This window comes from Macaca fascicularis, chromosome 19 (genome assembly GCF_037993035.2).
Source record: "Macaca fascicularis isolate 582-1 chromosome 19, T2T-MFA8v1.1".
Classification (NCBI taxonomy): Eukaryota; Metazoa; Chordata; class Mammalia; order Primates; family Cercopithecidae; genus Macaca; species Macaca fascicularis.
The window spans coordinates 45,716,459-45,733,841 of NC_088393.1; the positions used below are offsets into that span (position 1 = coordinate 45,716,459).

At 48.8% G+C, this 17,383-nt stretch overlaps 1 protein-coding gene across 7 annotated transcripts in view; it reads left to right on the plus strand.

Annotated features, from left to right (window-relative positions):
• The first annotated feature begins 296 nt into the window (after positions 1–296).
• The window catches only part of ACTN4 (actinin alpha 4), an 84,701-nt gene continuing 67,614 nt past the window's right edge, over positions 297–17,383 (plus strand). For all 7 annotated transcript variants that reach the window (XM_074023452.1, XM_074023450.1, XM_005589127.4 and 4 more), the window contains exon 1: positions 297–517. Coding sequence is in view for 6 of the 7 variants with exons in the window: in XM_074023450.1 (XP_073879551.1) it covers positions 356–517 (162 nt within the window). In the remaining variant the exon portion in view is untranslated. The remainder of the gene's footprint in view (positions 518–17,383) is intronic.

A 17,383-nucleotide genomic window follows, 5' to 3' on the forward strand; every position in this document is an offset into this window, starting at 1 on the left:
CTGCCTTTATGAATCATTCAAGACTCTGGCCCCGCCCACACGCGAACGACGCGCGCGTTCTCGCAGGAGAGGGGGCGTGGATCGCACCCGGGCTGAGTCGGGTGGCGAGGAAGGGGGACTCTGCGCAGGCGCCAAGCTCCCAAGCGCGGCCTTGGTGCCTTTTCAGGTTTGGCAGGCGGGCGCGCGCGGGAGGGCGGCAACCTCGGCGCTGTGCGCAGGCGCGGCGGGCAGTGCGCAGGCGCGGGCGGAGGGCGGGCTGAAGCGGCTGAATCGGCGGCAGCTGCGGCGGCTCGGGCAGAGGGGCGGGAGCTGAGGCGGGAGCGGACAGGCTGGTGGGCGAGCGAGAGGCGGCGGAATGGTGGACTACCACGCGGCGAACCAGTCGTACCAGTACGGCCCCAGCAGCGCGGGCAATGGCGCTGGCGGCGGGGGCAGCATGGGCGACTACATGGCCCAGGAGGACGACTGGGACCGGGACCTGCTGCTGGACCCGGCCTGGGAGAAGCAGCAGCGCAAGGTGCGCGGCCCGCGGGCCAGACGGGCTGGAGGGGCTTTTCCGAGGGGGCCTGGGGAGGGGTAGGAGGTCCTGAAAGGTAACTGGAGCGCCTGTGATGGCAACGGGGGAGTCCCGAGAAGGAATAGGCGGGTCCGGGAAGAGAATTGGAGTCCTGAGAAGGAATAGCCGAGCTCGAGGAAGGAATTGGGAATCTGAAAAGAGAATTGGCGTCCGGGTGGGGAATATGGGAGTAAAAAAAAAAAAAAGGAATCGGGAAGCCCGATGAAGGATTTGGAGGGTCTGGGCGTGCCATTAGGGGAAACCGAGGAGATGACTGGGCAGGCTGAAATGGAACTGGGATCCGAGGCGGGCTTGAAGGGTCCGAGCATGGGTTGGAGGTGCTGGGAGGAGAATCACGGGAGGCTTGGAAGGGAATTTCTGGGTCTGGGAAGTGTGAGGAGGAGCTCGAGTGTGGAGGGGTTGGTTATTTTGGAGAGCAGAAAGATCTGAAGGAGATTGGAATTGGGGGAGCCTCAGGTTGGGGGAGTTCTAAAGGGGATGAAGAATCAAGTGTGAGGATGGAATGGAGATTGTGGGGTCTGAAAACGGGTGGGAGGACTAGGGAGGCTGGGAAGGTGAAAACAGAGGGGCCAAGGGTAGAATTGGGCATGAAAAGACATGGGCTTAGGGTATGAGGAAGGTAGAGGTGCCAGGACAGGGTCTGAGGAGGGTGGGGTGCGGAAGGAAGAAGTTAAGGGGCCCGTGAATGAGACGTTTTTGAAGGGGGTGAGATTTATTTGGGGTGCCCTGTTCCAAAGGGAAGAGAAGATTGAGAGATAGGAGGAATAAGAGGAATTGATGAGGGATGGAGAAGCCGAAGTGGGGGGTATACGGAGAGTGTTTGGGGATAATTTGGGGAGGGGTTTCTGAAGAATTGATGGGAAGCTGAAAAGCTAAAGCGTTGGAGAGAGTGAGGAAGTGTAGAGGGAGAAGGTGAGATCGGTGGGAGGGAGTGTGAGCTGGAATGGTGGATAATGGGGAGGGAGGTTCGTTTAGGAAAATGAAAGTCTCATTCGAAAGGGAGTGCGTAATGGATAGACTGAGAAAGGAATGTGGGGAAGGGGCGCTGGCTCCTGGAGGTGCAGTCCCGGGACTGGAGAGCGTGTGTGTGTCGTGCAGGGAGAATAAGGAGTTTGGGGAGGAAGCGGTGAGAGTGTCCAGGAAGAATTGTGTCTTTTTCGGAAGAGAACGCAGGCAGGTGAAGGGATCCTGAAGCAGAGACTGTTTTCAGGTGGCACTGTTTTTGGGGTGGGGGGAGAGCAACTCGGGAGGGCCCCAGAGCAGTGAAAAGGTGATCAGAAGTGGAATGGGATCCCCAAGTGAGGTGTCAGTGTCTGTGTGTGTGGGAGTAATCCAGTGTGGTTGAGGGGGGAGCTCTGAGTGTGCAGAAAGAGCTAAAGGAAGGAGCGTGGTGAGTGGGTGTGTGTGGGGAAGGGGTTGTTCAGAAGTTTTGTGTGTGAAATGGGTGGGAGGTACTTGAAGTTGGAAGCATTTCGTGGGATCTGGAGATCTGGATTTTCTTTCCAGATTTGTTACTGATTAGCTCTGTGGCCTTGGACAAGACCCTTGAACTCTCCATGCAGTTTTGTTATCTGCAAAATGCGAAGGGGTCCGAGGGGTCCCTGCGGTGATTCTGTTAATAAAGAGGGATGTGTGTAGAGGTGGGACTTTGGACAGGGCTCTGAAGGTTTGGGAGAGTGGGTTTGGTGGAGATTTTTCAGGAACAGACTACAGGGCTTTGAGTGGTGAGCTGGCAGAGTGGGGAGTGACTGGAAGCTTCTCGAGGGCGTGAGTTGGTGGCCAGGAGCTCGGCACAGGCAGCCTAGCCCAGGCTGGAGGGGAAAGGGTGGGAAGGGTGGAAAGAGCAACTGTTCCAAGGCAGCCTGAGGTGGGGCCAGGCATAACCTTGGATCCATTACCAGCGTTGCTTGAATTTCCTCATCCGTAGTAACTGAGGGGGGGTGTCAGTGGCTTGGTGGGAGTGGTGTCCTTATCCGTGGCCCCACCTACCGCAGAGTGGACATGTTGTGATAGTTGGCATAAATTCGCTTTTTGAGGGGAAGGCGAGATCTGTTCTGGAGCCTCAACAATAATTTATTGCCCGAGGCAGTGCCAGGTTGGAAAAGGTTAAGAGTTGCCAAGAGACCTGGAAAGTTGGGAGGGAGCAGGGTCTACAGTGGTGGTTTTGAGAACGTCTAGGCTTTGTCTTCTGCAGCTGAAGGTGCTGGAGAAAATGAACCCCTCACCCTTTTTTCTCAGGTGATAGGGGTGGGAGACCTTCCTTTTCTCTCCCTTCCTGTCTCCTGCCACTCCCCAAGTGACTCCTTTTGCGAGCCGGTTCCACTCCCTCCCAAGAGTTAGGGTGTGGGCTTTGTTCATATAGTGTCCCTTGCTCACAGGGTGAGGCTGGGGCACCATTCAGGCCCTGAACGGAAACCAGGACTCCCCGGAACCTCCAAGTCTTGCTGCCATGTGTCATTCTCTTAGCTCCCAGCTTCCTTCCTCCGGGGCCGGGCAGGGTTGAGGGAAGAGGGTGGCTCACAGCGTCCCCTAATACCATCTGCTTTTGTGTCTCAACCAGGGCCCGATTCTAGTAACTCCTGCTTTACACCTCCTCCAGCAAATATTTACCCTTAGCTGCTCTGTGGGGGAAACTACTGCTTCACCTCTGTGCCCTTTCCCGTTATGGGGTAGGGATCCTTTCTGAAATGGGGCAAGGAGTAATGGAAAGGAGTACCCCAATCAGTGTGGCTCTCTACCTTCCTACTAAGAAACATCCCGCGCTCCCAGGCTGGCTGGGTGTTTTTTTGGTTTTTTTTTTGGAGACAGAGGTTTGCTCTTGTTGCCCAGGCATGATCTTGGCTCACCGCAACCTCTGCCCCCCGGGTTCAAGCGATTTTCCTGCCTAAGTCTCCCAAGTAGCTAGGATTGCAGGCATGAGCCACCGCACCTGGACTGGCTGGGTTTTTTCTACGTTGCAGTGTTGCTTTAGTGAATGACAGATTGCCCTTCTTGCCTCTCCAAGGCTGAACCACTGGGCACAGGAGGAGTGACAGTCCTGGGAGCTCTGTACATGCATACTCCAAAAAAATATGTATCCAGAACAGCTGTAGGCCCTCAAAGTGGGTAGAATGGAATTCTTCTAGGAATTAAGCAAGAGTTGGCCCAAATCAGAGGGGACGTGTGTCTCATTTCTGCTTGGAAGCCCTTTGCTCTGACTTCTAGGGACCCCGTAACCCATAAGTAGGTCATGCAACAGTTTTTACACGGGAGGGCCGTGAACGTGCTCCTGGCAGGGTGGAGAAGCGTTGTTCTGGTCTTTGAGCAAATTCTTGAGCAATTACAGTTCTGGGCCACAGTTCCCTCTCCCAGTTTCTAAAAGTGGCCTGGGTAACCTCATCACCCTCTGTTGTCCTGGAAGGGTAAGATCTCTTGAAGGTTATGCCAAATCTCATTACAGCAAGAAGAAATGCCTCACTTGCTGAGTTTCCGTGTTCATTGAAACATCACTATTTCAGGGGCCTCAGTGTTTCAACCTTGACCTTTGGCTTTTTTTTTTTTTTTTTTTTGGAGACTGAGTTTTGCTCTTGTTGCTCAGAGGACTATTAGGTATGAGTTAATTATTTGAAGGGTTGTTTTTTTTTGAGACAGAGCCTCTCACTCTGTTACTCAGGCTGGAGTGCAATGGTGTGTGATCTTGGCTCACTGCAACCTCTGCCTTCCAGGTTCAAGCAATTTTCCTGCCTCAGCCTCCCAAGTAGCTGGGACTACAGGCGTGTGCCGCCATGCCTGGCTAATTTTTGTATTTTTAGTAGAGACAGAGTTTCACCATGTTGGCCAGGCTGGTCTCTAACTCCTGACCTCAAGTGATCCGCCTGCCTTGGCCTCCCAAAGTGCTGGGATTACAGGTGTGAGCCACTGCGCCCTGTCTTGTTTTTCTTTTTCTTTTTTTTTTTTTTTTGAGATGGAGTCTCTCTCTGTCGCCCAGGCTGGAGTGCAGTGGCCAGATCTCAGCTCACTGCAAGCTCCGCCTCCCGGGTTTACACCATTCTCCTGCCTCAGCCTCCTGAGTAGCTGGGACTACAGGCGCCCGCCATCTCGTCTGGCTAGTTTTTTGTATTTTTTAGTAGAGACGGGGTTTCACCGTGTTAGCCAGGATGGTCTCGATCTGCTGACCTCGTGATCCGCCCGTCTCGGCCTCCCAAAGTGCTGGGATTACAGGCTTGAGCCACCGCGCCCGGCTGCATTTTTTTTCTTTTTAAAGGCTGATAATGGAGGCCCCAAAGTAGCCACCTGTTATTTTGTTCCATTACTCTAATTGCTTGCCTCTTAGGATCTGGCTAAGACTAACAGTTTTCAAAATTGAATAACACACACACAAAAAAAGGAACCAAACTTAAACTCAACTGTTATCTAGAAAAAAGACTGTGTAAATATGTGTGAGAGGCAAGTATACTCTGTTTGTCCTCTTGTAAGAGGGGTAGGGGAAGCCACTCAGCTGCTAGCACTCTGTTCTCTCGCCTCATCCTCTCCAGAATGTATTTTAGAACTTGACTCTTCTAATGACTGAAGAAAAGGTGGGGTATGGGAAGATGGCCTGGGACTGCAGGGTCACTCACACTCACCTGACTAAGAGTTGAGATCTGTCTGGTGCACTGGAGTGGTGCCTGCCACTCACCTAATCCTAGGCAGTTCAGGGTGTGGGCCCAGGATTGCCCTCTGCCTTTTGAAACACCCTTGCTGGTTCCGGCTTCTGAGACCAACAGGGAGGCTACTTTGGCGGCAGGGAGCTGAGTCACCCTCCAGTTGGAACTGGTGCTAAAAGCTTCCATTTAATGGCAGCTGACTGCTTGGCCCCAAGTGGGCTGCCTTGTGGGGGAAGTGTTGGAGGAGGCAGGGTGGTGTGTAAATATCCAGGTAGTACTGGTGCTATTAAGCTCTGACACAGTCAGGGAGGTCAGTTAAAATGGAGTCTTATGGCCAGGCACCGTGGCTCACGCCTGTAATCCCAGCACTTTGGGAGGCTGAGGTGGGCATGGGCAGATCACCTGAGGTCAGGAGTTCAAGACCAGCCTGGCCAGCATGGTGAAACCCCGTCTCTACCAGAAATACAAAAATTAACTGGGCATGGTGGCAGACGCCTGTAATCCTAGCTACTCAGGAGGCTGAGGCAGGAGAATCGCTTGAACCCGGGAGGCAGAGGTTGCAGTGAGCCGAGATCGCACTACTGCACTCTAGCCTGGGTGACAGAGCAAGCCTCCATCTCAAAAAAAAAAACAAACAAAAAAAAGGGGTCTTGTACTCTCAAAACGTCCTTTTAATCAGATGACAGAGGGGAGCAGGGACAAGTTTAAGTCTAAGCCTCTGGGGTGGGGAGTTCTGCCGTTTCAGCATATGTTTCAGTCATGGCAGACTTTGGCCAGACAGCGCCCTTTTTCAGAGTGAACTGAGTGTGTAGCACAAGTTATCTGCCAGTGCTATTTAGCAAATAGAATAGAGCCAAAAAAGAATTGATTTGGGAAGACCCAAGGAATTTGAAACTGTTGAGATGAATACTTTCAGCTTTTGCTACACTGATTTATGTTGTGCTGGGAATTGTACAAGCCTTTAACCAGATCTTAGGGTTGTTCTTTTAAAAAAGAATGATTTCCCTGCTGCTGCTTTTACTTTTTTGAAGGGCAGAAGGGAAGGGCAAATATAATTAGCGAACAGCTGTTTGCTCTAGTATCACTTGCTCATTCAGGTTTTCTGAATAGCTGAAATATCAACATGTTTATCTCTTCCCTGGCCTTAGTATATCCTAGAGCAGTGTTTCTCCCGGCTTTATCTTTATTCCTTCATTTAGTGAACTCCGTGTTCTCATCATTCACATTTTGTTCCCTTCCCTCTGTTTCCTTCCTTTGCCTTCATTTATGTATTTAGTTTACAGAATAACAAAAGCACTCGTGTTACCTTTAAACAAGGTAAAACTTAAACAGATTTTTCCTCCTTTTCTTTTTTCATGGAAATAAGAGGCAAGCGATAGCAAGTGGGTAATTCAATGGCAGTGGTAACTGAAGCACTGACCTGTTACAAGAGAGACGGAAGCTTCTACTTGAGCAGATACAAATACTGTCATCCGTGGAGATTTGAAAGAAGTCTTTCTATCACTGGGTAGTTTGAGAGCTCATTAGTCTTCTTTAGGATGGGTTTAAATTTGGAAACATCAGAGCAAGTTACAAGGAAACTTAGTTTTATAGTGTTGGCAGGGTAGGCGCCAGAATTTGTTATAAAGTATCTGAAAGTGGCACAAGTATCACTTAACTTTTCTTCAAGAAGGTCTATGAATTTTACTCAGTATCCCAGGTATCAAGGAGTGTAACTTTCAATGAATCAAAGAGAAACAGAATCATTTTAAATTCCAGCCTCTGTTTAAAGAAGGATCTTATGAAGGGGAGAAATTAACCACCTGACCCAGAGAAGGATCCTGCCTCCTCCAGAAAGTGAAATTGTCCGGGTGCGGTGGCTCACACCTGTAATCCCAGCACTTTGAGAGGTCGAGGTGGGTGGATCACATGAAGTCAGGCGTTCAAGACCAGCCTGGCCAACATGGTGAAACCCCATCTCTACTAAAATACAAAATTAGCCTGGCATGGCGGTGCACCCCTGTAATCCCAGCTACTCGGGAGGCTGGAGCAGGATAATCACTTAAACCTGGAAGGCGGAGATTGCAGTGAGCTGAGATCGCGCCACTACACTCCAGCCTGGACGACACAGTGAGACTCCGTCTCAAAAAAAAAAAAGGAAAAAGAAAAGGAGTGAAATCTTTGCATATATTTAACTGGCAAGAGCATCCTTACATCAGTGCTTGGGAAGTTTTATTCAAGTAGCGGTCTCCCTGCGATTATAAAAATCCCCGAGACATTTGTCTTGGTGTTGTGCCTTTTTTGGTTGTGTTTTTTCACGTCCCTCCCCTCCCCATTCTCCATAAACAACAGAGGCATTAACTTGGAATGTCCATGGAAAGTCTTAGAAGCTGATTGGTGTAACTTGCTTGCCTTCCCTTCAGTTTGAACAGCGTTTACTCTGGAAGAGGTCAGTGGCCTTTTTCTTGGTTGTGATTTATGCAAGTGTTATCTGAAGGCAAGTGGAGTGAGTTTACGTGGGATTTGCTGTTTGCCACCTGTTGTTGTGCTGGCTCCTGCCTTCCTGGGATGAGTTCCATTCTCTCCTCACTCCCAGGAGTGAGGGACCGTCCTGTGGCTCCCCAGCCAGAGTAGTCCCCCTGTGCTTATCCCCTTCCTTCCTAAACTGCAGCCATTTGTGATTTTCCGTAACCACTTTTATAGACACATAATAATTTTTTTTTTTTTTTTTTGAGACGGAGTCTCGCTCTGTCACCCAGGCTGGAGTGCAGTGGCCGGATCTCAGCTCACTGCAAGCTCCGCCTCCCGGGTTCACACCATTCTCCTGCCTCAGCCTCCCGAGTAGCTGGGACTACAGGCGCCTGCCACCTCGCCCGGCTAGTTTTTTTTTTGTATTTTTAGTAGAGACGGGGTTTCACTGTGTTAGCCAGGATGGTCTCGATCTCCTGACCTCGTGATCCGCCCGTCTCGGCCTCCCAAAGTGCTGGGATTACAGGCTTGAGCCACCGCGCCCGGCCCTTAGACACATAATAATTTCCTTTGAATCAGTTTGCATTTTAAGTTTTAAAAGGAAGACTGACAAGAGTATGGCAACTGGAAAACCCAGCTTCCCTGGCCATATATATAATAGAAGGAAACTGCAAAAATAAACACATTGAAAACAAAACAGTGTTGTTTCCAGGTGGTTACTAAAGGCCCCAGGCCTGAGGCCTGCTCGCTGTGTTAGAAAGGGATTGGCAAGTGTTGGTGAGGTGTTAGACCCGCCAGCTCCAAGCAGAGACGTTCTCTTTGAAGTCATCAGGTTTATAAGAGAATCAAAGGAAATACCTTTCTTAATGTGATTCAAGGTTTAGGGTAAGGTGTAGATAATCCTTAAAGTTTTCCATGTGTGCATGTCACACTTTAAAAAAAAAACTTGATCTCATCTGGTCGAGGAGGGCAGGGCAGCACCTTGTCCAGGAACACACAGCCCCTCTTGGCTCTGTGTGTCATCCCACCATACTAGACTGGAACATATGGCTCATGATTGGATGATGCTTGATTCATCTTCAGTTTCAAGTGTTAGTGCTTTGGGGGTTTTGTAAGAAACCAGGACACATTGAAAATATAGTCATTTCTCAGTATCTGTGGGGGATTGGTTCCAGGAACCCCCTTATATACCAAAATCCACAGATGCTCAAGTTCCTTATGTAAGATAAAACGATGTGTTATTTGCATTTTAACTATGCACATCCTCCTGAATACTTTAAATAATCTCTAGATTACTTATAACCTAATGCTAAATGCTACGTAAATGGTTGTTACACCGTACTGTTTAGGGAATAATGACAAGAAAAATACGTACGTGTTCAGTGCATATGCAACCGTTCATTTTTTTCTTCCAGTATTTTCGATCCATCATTGGTTGAATTCATAGATATAGAACCCATGGATACAGAGGGCTAACTATAAGAAATGTGGGTTTATCATTTGCTCCTCACACAACTTTTTTCTTTCTTTTTCTGTCTTTCGTTCCTTTTTTTTGAGACAGGGTGTCACTCTTTTTACCGAGGCTGGAGTGCAGTGGGACAGTCTTGGCTCACTGCAGCTTTGACCTCTGGGGCTTAAGCCATCCTCCCACCTTAGCCTCCCAAGTAGCTGGGACTAGAGGCGCATGCCACCATGCCTGACTCATTTTTGTATTTTTGTAGAGATGGGGTTTTGTTATGTTGCCCATTCTGGTCTCAGCTCCCAAAGTCTTGGGATTACAGGTGTGAGCCACTGCGCCCAGCCAACTTTTTCTTCTTAAGGCTTCAGTTTTCTTCTTAAGAGTTGGGCCCCTCCCACGAAGAAAGCACACTGCCACTCCATCAGAGGATTGGAACCCTCCATCCTGAAAGGAAAGCAGTGCCCTCCTGCTGCGTTAACAAGGCTTATTTAAATGTTTTTCTTCCTAATATCAGAGCAGAACAGATTCTTTGTCTTCCAGTGGAACTATCCACATGGGGCAGAAGTAGTTGGAAGCGGCAGTTAGTACCCTGCAGAACACAATGAAGTCATCTTGGGAAATATCGTGGATGGTGTTGCAGTGATTGAATGGTGTATAGAACACCAGCAATACAATAGCATTTGTGTCTTCAGCTTCAGGCAGGAATAAAGAAGACTTTGTGGTTTGTTTTATGTTTTTTAAAGTTCCTCCCCCAAAAGGTGTGGGGCTGAGTGATGTCTGTCACCAGCTTTCTAGTGGGTTTTTCTTTTCATCTTTTCCCCTCCCTGATGCCTTTTGAGAGTGGGTGGAAGCCACAGTCTAGGTGGATCAGAGGAAGCACAGAAGGCAGGCAGTATACCCCACTTTATGTTCTCCATGTCTAAAGGGAACACATTTGGTTTTTGTTTTGTTTTGAAATTTTAGAGACAAGGTCTCACTGTCACCCAGGCTGGAGTGCAGTGGCCTGATCATAGCTCACTGCAGCCTTGAACTCCTGGGCTTGAGGGATCTTTCAGCCTCAGCCTCCCTAGTAGCTGGGATTACGTGTGCACCACCATGGCCAGCTAATTTTAATTTTTTTTTTTTTTTTTTTGAGATGGAGTCTCGCTCTGTCACCCAGGCTAGAGTGCAGTGGCACGATCTCAGCTCACTGCAACCTCTGCCTCCCAGGTTCAAGTGATTCTCCTGCCTCAGCTTCCCGAGTAGCTGGGACTACAGGCATGCGCCACGACGCCCAGCTAATTTTTGTATTTTTAGTAGAGACAGGGTTTCACCATGTTGGCCAAGGCTGGTCTCGAGCTCCTGACCTTAAGCAATCCACCCACCTCGGCCCCACAAAGTGCTGGGGTTACAGGCATAAGCCACCACGCCCAAACTAATTTTTAAATTTTTCGTAGAGACTGGGTTTTACTATGTTGCCCAGGCTTTCAATCTGCAAAAAACCCAAGATAAAGAGTTTTAATGTCTTACCTCCTGAGTAGTAATGACTGATTCCAGTTCTAAGAATGTCTTAATTACAGTCATCCAGATTGAGGGGACTGCAGGAAGTGAAATAGATGCATTTCTTTTTTCTTTCTTTCTTTTCCTTTTTTAAATACACACTTCATTTTGGTGGTGAAGGCCAGTTTGAGGTTAGGAGAGGCATTATGGAAGGAAGCTTGCAAAGCTTGCAGGTGATTCAGCATCTGGGCATGCTGGGAAGTTGCCTGAGGGGGACGTCACAATAAGACGACTGTGGGTCTATACCCTGCCTTAGCAAAATGACAGGCCTTCTTTTACCAAGGCCAAGGGCAGTGCTGGAAGCTGACCTCAGTCAGTGTCATCAAGGCCTCCGTTAACAAATTACTATTCTATGATCACTCTCTATCTGGGTGTGAGTAAAAGGTATTTAGTTGCTATCACCATGGAAACTGAGTTGCTTACTTACTGTTTTGGGGAGTGCCCTCATACCAGAGGCAGTGCTAATGGTGGAGTGTTAGGCCCCTGGGCAGAAAAAAAGATCCTTCCACTTGGTATCACAGGAAAATACCTACATGCACAGCAGCCTTGCCAGGTAGGGGATGAAGGGCCTCTGTCCTCAGGGCAGGAGTTGGGCCAGTTGATTTTATTGATGAGGAGTGTGCATTTGTGCATGAGAGAGGGAGAAGAAAAAGGAGAGCACTCTATGAAAGCCACTGCTGGCTTTGTAGCCTAGAAGAGTGCTTTTTTCTCTAGGAGTTTAGAGTTGGAATCTCAGCTATGTGACTTCTTAATAGTAGGGCAAAATATGCCTGTATCTTTTGCCTACTTCCACAAACACTGATAAATTAAAAAGAACTCTAAAGTTTCCCACAAATCCCAAGCACAAGTAACTTTTTTTAAAAATCCACATCCTCCCTACTCCAAATCTAACAGCAAATCCTTTTCTCCCTGTCACTCCCTGCTTTTCTTCAAGAAAATACCTTGCCTTAAACTGTTTATTGGATGAAAATATTAAATGCTTTCACAAAGTGCTTCTTTGGCTGTTACTGGTGTGACTTGCATTTGGAAGGGTCAGAGATTTGAAGACTTCTGTGATCTTCCAGTTCTGGCCTATGAAATGCAGTCAGTTTCAAAATTCAAAATGTCTGGAAGAGCCAACTTGCCAGGCCGGTTCAAGGGCAATCAGATGAATCGACTCTTCTTACAGGCTGTCTGCGAACCAGTCATGATTCAGATTTTCAAGTCCTGGAAGGTATCCAGACGGTAAACATCACCAGGATTGTGAAGCAGTTACTTTTTTTTTTTTTTGGGGATCATTTGAGCTACACTGCCAAGACTGTGGTAGGACTGGTCTGTGTAAATCAGAAAGGGCTGTCTCTAGTTGTCTTTTTCAAGGATGTTTGCTGTAGTCACCCGACACTGTCTTGTGGTGGGGTGAGATGAAATACCTAGAACAGTTAGGGGAAGGCCTTCTTGGCCATTTTTTGAACTAATTTTGCCTTTCCATTTGTACCTTTTTTTTTTTTTTTTTTTTTTTTTGAGACAGAGGCTCACTCTGTCACCCAGGCTGGAGTGCAGTGGTGCGATCTTGGCTCGTTGCAACCTCCGCATCCTGGGTTCAAGTGATTCTCCTGCCTTAGGCTCCCGAGTGGCTGGGACTACAGGCATGCACCACCACGCCCAGCTAGTTTTTGTATTTTTTAGTAGAGATGGGGTTTCACCATGTTGGCCAGGCTGGTCTCAAACTCTTGACCTCATGATGCTCACCTAGGCCTCCCAAAGTGCTGGGATTACAGGCGTGAGCCACCGTGCCCAGCCCCTTTGTAACTTTTATTAACACTGATGAGGCACAAGCCATGGGATAGAATCGACTCCATTGAGAGCTGTGAGCCAATTGAGGGATGATTGGGTAATAGATTGTGGCTGAAAGCTGTGGAAGGTAAGGGGTGACACTTGACTCCTACCAGCCTTATAGAAACACCTCAGAGATTCACAGGAAACAAACTTTGACTATAGAAATAGAAGACTCACAGCGCACCGAGTTCTCTTAGCAGCTACCTCAGGATTGAGAAAGTTTTGGGCCTCTTTAATAAACCAGCACAGAGAAGTTCTTGCCAAATACGGCCTGCTCTCAGGCCACAGGGTTAGCTTAGGAGACAGCTTTCTTGCCTAAAAATAAATGCATGTTCCTATCAGACATTCCAAGCATAGTTTAAACATGAGACTTATGAGCAGCAGCTCAGACTCTGTGGGTTCAATTATGTCAGAGTGTGGGCAGTGAGGGCTTTTGGGGAGCGTGCCCCCTGATTTGGGATTGGTTGTGGCCACCAAGGAAATCAGAAGACCAAATGCAAAACTTCCTCCATCTTATTTCTATATGATTTTTTTTTTTTTTTTTTTTTGAGTTGGAGTCTTGTTCTGTTGTCCAGGCTAGAATGCAGTGGCACGATCTTGGCTCACTGCAGCCTCTGTCTCCCAGGTTCAAGCCATTATTTTCCTGCCTCAGCCTTCCAAGTACCTGGTACTACAGGCATGGCCATCATGTCCAGCTAATTTTTGTATTTTTAATAGAGATGGGGTTTTGCCATGTTGGCCAGGCTGGTCTCGAACTCCTGACCTCAAGTGAGCCGTCCACCTCTGCCTCCCAAAATGCTGGGATTACAGGCATGGGCCACCGCCCCCAGCCTTATTTCTATATGTTCTTGATTTATCACAGGCTGGTGGGGGAGACAGCATGCATATAAATAATGAACAAGGTAACTTCAGATAGGATTGCGTGCTATAAATTAAATAACAGCTAGCATTTTACCTTGTCCTAGACACTATTCTAAGTGCTTCCCATGGACTGACTTGTATAATCTTGTGAGGCGGGTGTTGCTACCCTTACATACAGAAATGGATCCATGGGCCTTTAAGCCACTTGCCCATGTGACTGTGCCAGGATTTGAATGTAGAAGTTGAGGCTTTCAAGTTTATGCTGTTATTTCTACACTACATTGAAGTCTAGTTATTGGGAATGGCTTTTCGAGAGGGTGGTGAGGGGAGGAGTGTGCAGCGCAGGTACTTTAGATGGAGACGAATGTCTCGAAGAGGTGGCATTTCAGCTGTTCCTTAACAGATGAGAAAGAGGGAACCAAGAGAGCACCAGAGAAATGTGCTTCCAACAGAGGAAACCAGGCGAGGGGGCGCCCGAGGAGCAGAAAGACCCGAGTGGTCAGAGCAGGGCCTGTGAAAGAGATGAGCACAGCCAGATTGCTTAGAGCTGTGTTGTCAGAAGTGCTGATGAGTCTACATTCAACTTGCGCCTGCAAACTCAGTCCCTCTTAGATGCCAGTAGGTCAGGAACCTCATGCTTCCAGGACTCTGGCACTCCCACCCTTTCCTCCCAGGCCTCCTGGACAGGCCAAACCAGAACTGACTTCTAAAGTGGAAACTCCAAGATGGCAGAACATGAAGCCAAACAAAAGCTGCGGTTATCTCTGTGATGATTTCGGCAGTGGGCACCTGTATTTGATTAAAGCGTTGGTAATTTTGAATCTGGAGTTTTATGGCACTGTGTGTACTCATAATGGCTTTGTAGTGTGGCTCTCTTAGGGAGCTTAACTTTTACAACACGAACAAGTTCCAGCCCCCTTTGGTCCCATGAAGAGGCCATTTCTACCTGGTGGGATGCCACTTGCTTTACAAAGCATCTTTTGTAAAATGTTGAGTCTCCTTCTTTGAAGATGGAAGCCAGGAAGCCTGATTTTTTTTCCTACAATAAATATTGTAGAAGATGGCAGTCTGATTTTTAAACTGGCTTTTCTCCTAGGTCCTTTCCTTCTCTATAAATGCCTCTTTCACTTAGTGTTTCCTCCTGTTTCCTTTTGGTCAGGTGGAGTGAGGGTGGTTCTAGTTCAGAGAAAGAGACAGGCATGCAGGCTGATTCAGTCTGAGGTGCTCAGCTTTCTGTACCTCACTGGAAACCAGTCCAGGAATACTAGGTTTCACTAGGTTTCATCTCACCCACAACTCTCCATTTGAAGGCAGAGCTTGTCAAACGAGTTATGTGGCCTTTACTCAAGGAGGGAGGAGCAGCAACAGAGAGCTCGGGGCTATTGATAGACACTGCTGCCTCTGTACACAGAGCACCCGGCAAGAAGTTACCTTCATGGGTTGTCTAGAGTGAACGTGGGCTGGGATTCTCTCCACTTTACCACTGACGATTCGACAGCAAAAATCACCCCTGTGGGTAGAGTATGAGGGAGTAAATGAGTATGGTGACCTGTGATGGTGCAGCCAGCCCAGCTGCTTCAGCTGGAAAGAAGATGGTGAGGTTTCCATTCTCCTGGCAGCATACCCATGTGAACTTGTTAAATCTTTTAAGTAGCTGTATAGGAGGGGAGATAAGTGTGTGTGTATGTTTATTCTTATCCCCTTAAATACAAAAACAAAACTTCCCCATTATAAAATCAATTCAGGGCGGGAAGAGGTGCATGGCACATGGAAAATGTGTCGGATTAGATTGAGTCCTACCCCACGTTTGGGACACAGCTGTAAGTTTCCATGGTGGGTGGCTTATGCATTTATGCTGAGCTGAACCTGCTCCAAGCTGCTGCAGTATAGGAAAGACTGTCTTGGAGGGGAAGCTGCCTCTATCACACTGTAAAGACATGGAAGGTCTTTTGAAAGGCTCCAGCAGTCACCACTTGGGTAACAGGATTAGGGGCTGTTGAGCAAAGTGGGTCTGCATTTTTTTTTTTTTTTTTTTTAAGACAGAGTTTCCCTTTTGTCCAGGAGTGGAGTGCAGTGTCACAATCTTGGCTCACTGCAACCTCCGCCTCCTGAATTCAAGCGATTCTCCTGCTTCAGCCTCCCAAGTAGCTGGGATTACAGGCGCCCGCCATGATGCCCAGCTATTTTCTTGTACTTTTAGTAGAGACAGGATTTCATCATGTTGGCGAGGCTTGTCGCGAACTTCTGACCTCAGGTGATCCACCTGCCTCGGCCTCCCAAAGTGCTGGGATTACAGGCGTGAGCCACCCCGCCTGCTGGCCACATTTTATAGCCAACCAGCTTCTTGTGTAACTTGAGTTGGAGCTTCTTGGGCCCCAGAGTCCAGCACTCAGGTAGAAATATGACCGCCAGGGCCAGACAGCAGCCCTCGCTGGGCCCCTCTGCAGAGCAGAGCTCTGTGCCGAGCCTTTAGGGGTATGAGAGAAACCGGAGACCCGGCCCGTGCTCTCAAGGAGCTCACGGTGTAGCTGGGGAGAGAGCAAGGCCACATGAGACCTCAGAAGGACACTAAGCGGCACACGGACAAGCCCACAGCACTGTAGCTGTGTCCTGGGAGAGGAAAGGGGTGAATCAGGGCAGGTGGGGTCAGTCATGGAAACTTTCATAAAGGAGGTGAGTGTGCAGGAGGGGCGGGCCTTTGTCCCCGCTATGGGCAGGTTGCCGGGGGCAAGTATTAGGGGGTCCCGTGTGCAATCGAACATTTCTTAGCTGCCTCTTTCGAGTAGCCCTACCAGTTCCTGTCCCCATAAGCATCATCTTCGGGGAGCTGCTGGTTTGAAGGATGAGGTACCACGCTCATCTTGGCCATGTCTTAGAGCCTATGAATAGCAAGACCTGGGGTTCTGGATCCGTATCCATTCATGCGTCCTGTCACTGTCACAGATATTGTGGGTGGGCCGGACTCTTCCCCCCAGGTGGGAGGGGGTGCCTTCTGAGGCATATGTTTTCAGCCAGCTGATGGCCTTTTCAGAATTAGCACAGGTTTCGACAAAAAGAATGGAGAGAGACTCCCTTCTCATGTCCAAGGGTCTCCCCAAGCCCTGTGTCTCAGCCCCTCAGTGTGTGTGTTGCTGCACGCCGCCACCCAGATGACCACGCACAGCCGGAATGGCAGCCCCTGTATTGAGAAGTGGAATCGGCTGCCAGTCCGCTGGCGGGGCTGGGTTGCCACAGCTCCTCTGTTGCTCTGCAACGCGGGTGGCCTAGGAGTGTGCTGCCTTCAGTTTATTCCTGCCTGCCAAGCTATGCTTCCAGGTGCTATTCTTTTCTTTAAATAACTGCCTTAGTGCTGGCTTGTGGAACTTAGCGTTCCCATCCCAGGAAATACTCCAGTGTTTTTTTTTTTTTTTTAAACTCATTCAGATGCTCATAGCCAAATGTTTGACTTAAATACCACAGTGCCCTTGATATTGCCTTCCCCACACCGACAAACCGAGTTGCATTCTGGTCCCACTGTGGGCTAAGGTTAGGGTAGCGGCACTCGCCTCTTTGTGTGGTTTTGGATGTGTGTCTCCCCACTTCAGATAACGCATGACAGCTGTAATATAGCTCAGCTCGTGCAGGTAAAGTAGGGGCAGAAATCAACCGGAGAACTCAGCCTCCATCCTGAAGGATTAGACTGCCTGAGATCAGTAGGTTTGCCATAGAAGGATTCAGTGGAGATGGTGAGGGTGGCAACTGTTGCTAGATTGAGCCCCTCCCTGCAGCCTGGGCACGGGAGCACTGCAGTGCCATGAACGAGAGGGCAGGGTGGGGGGGGGTATTAGCACAGCCGGTTCCTATTTCTTTTTCCACCTGGTTAGGACTTCCGGGGAGGCCCTGCCCAGCAGTACGTGTGAGATGCTGCCTTCCTCTTTTTTGAAAGGCATAGGTGATAAGGAGGTGGACGTGTTTTAAGAAGAGAACCTGGAGCTCATTACTTATAGTTGGGGCATGTATTGCTTCACTTTGGGAGAGTTTTTTTCTGGGGAAGTTCAGGATCAGAGTTTCCTGCATGGT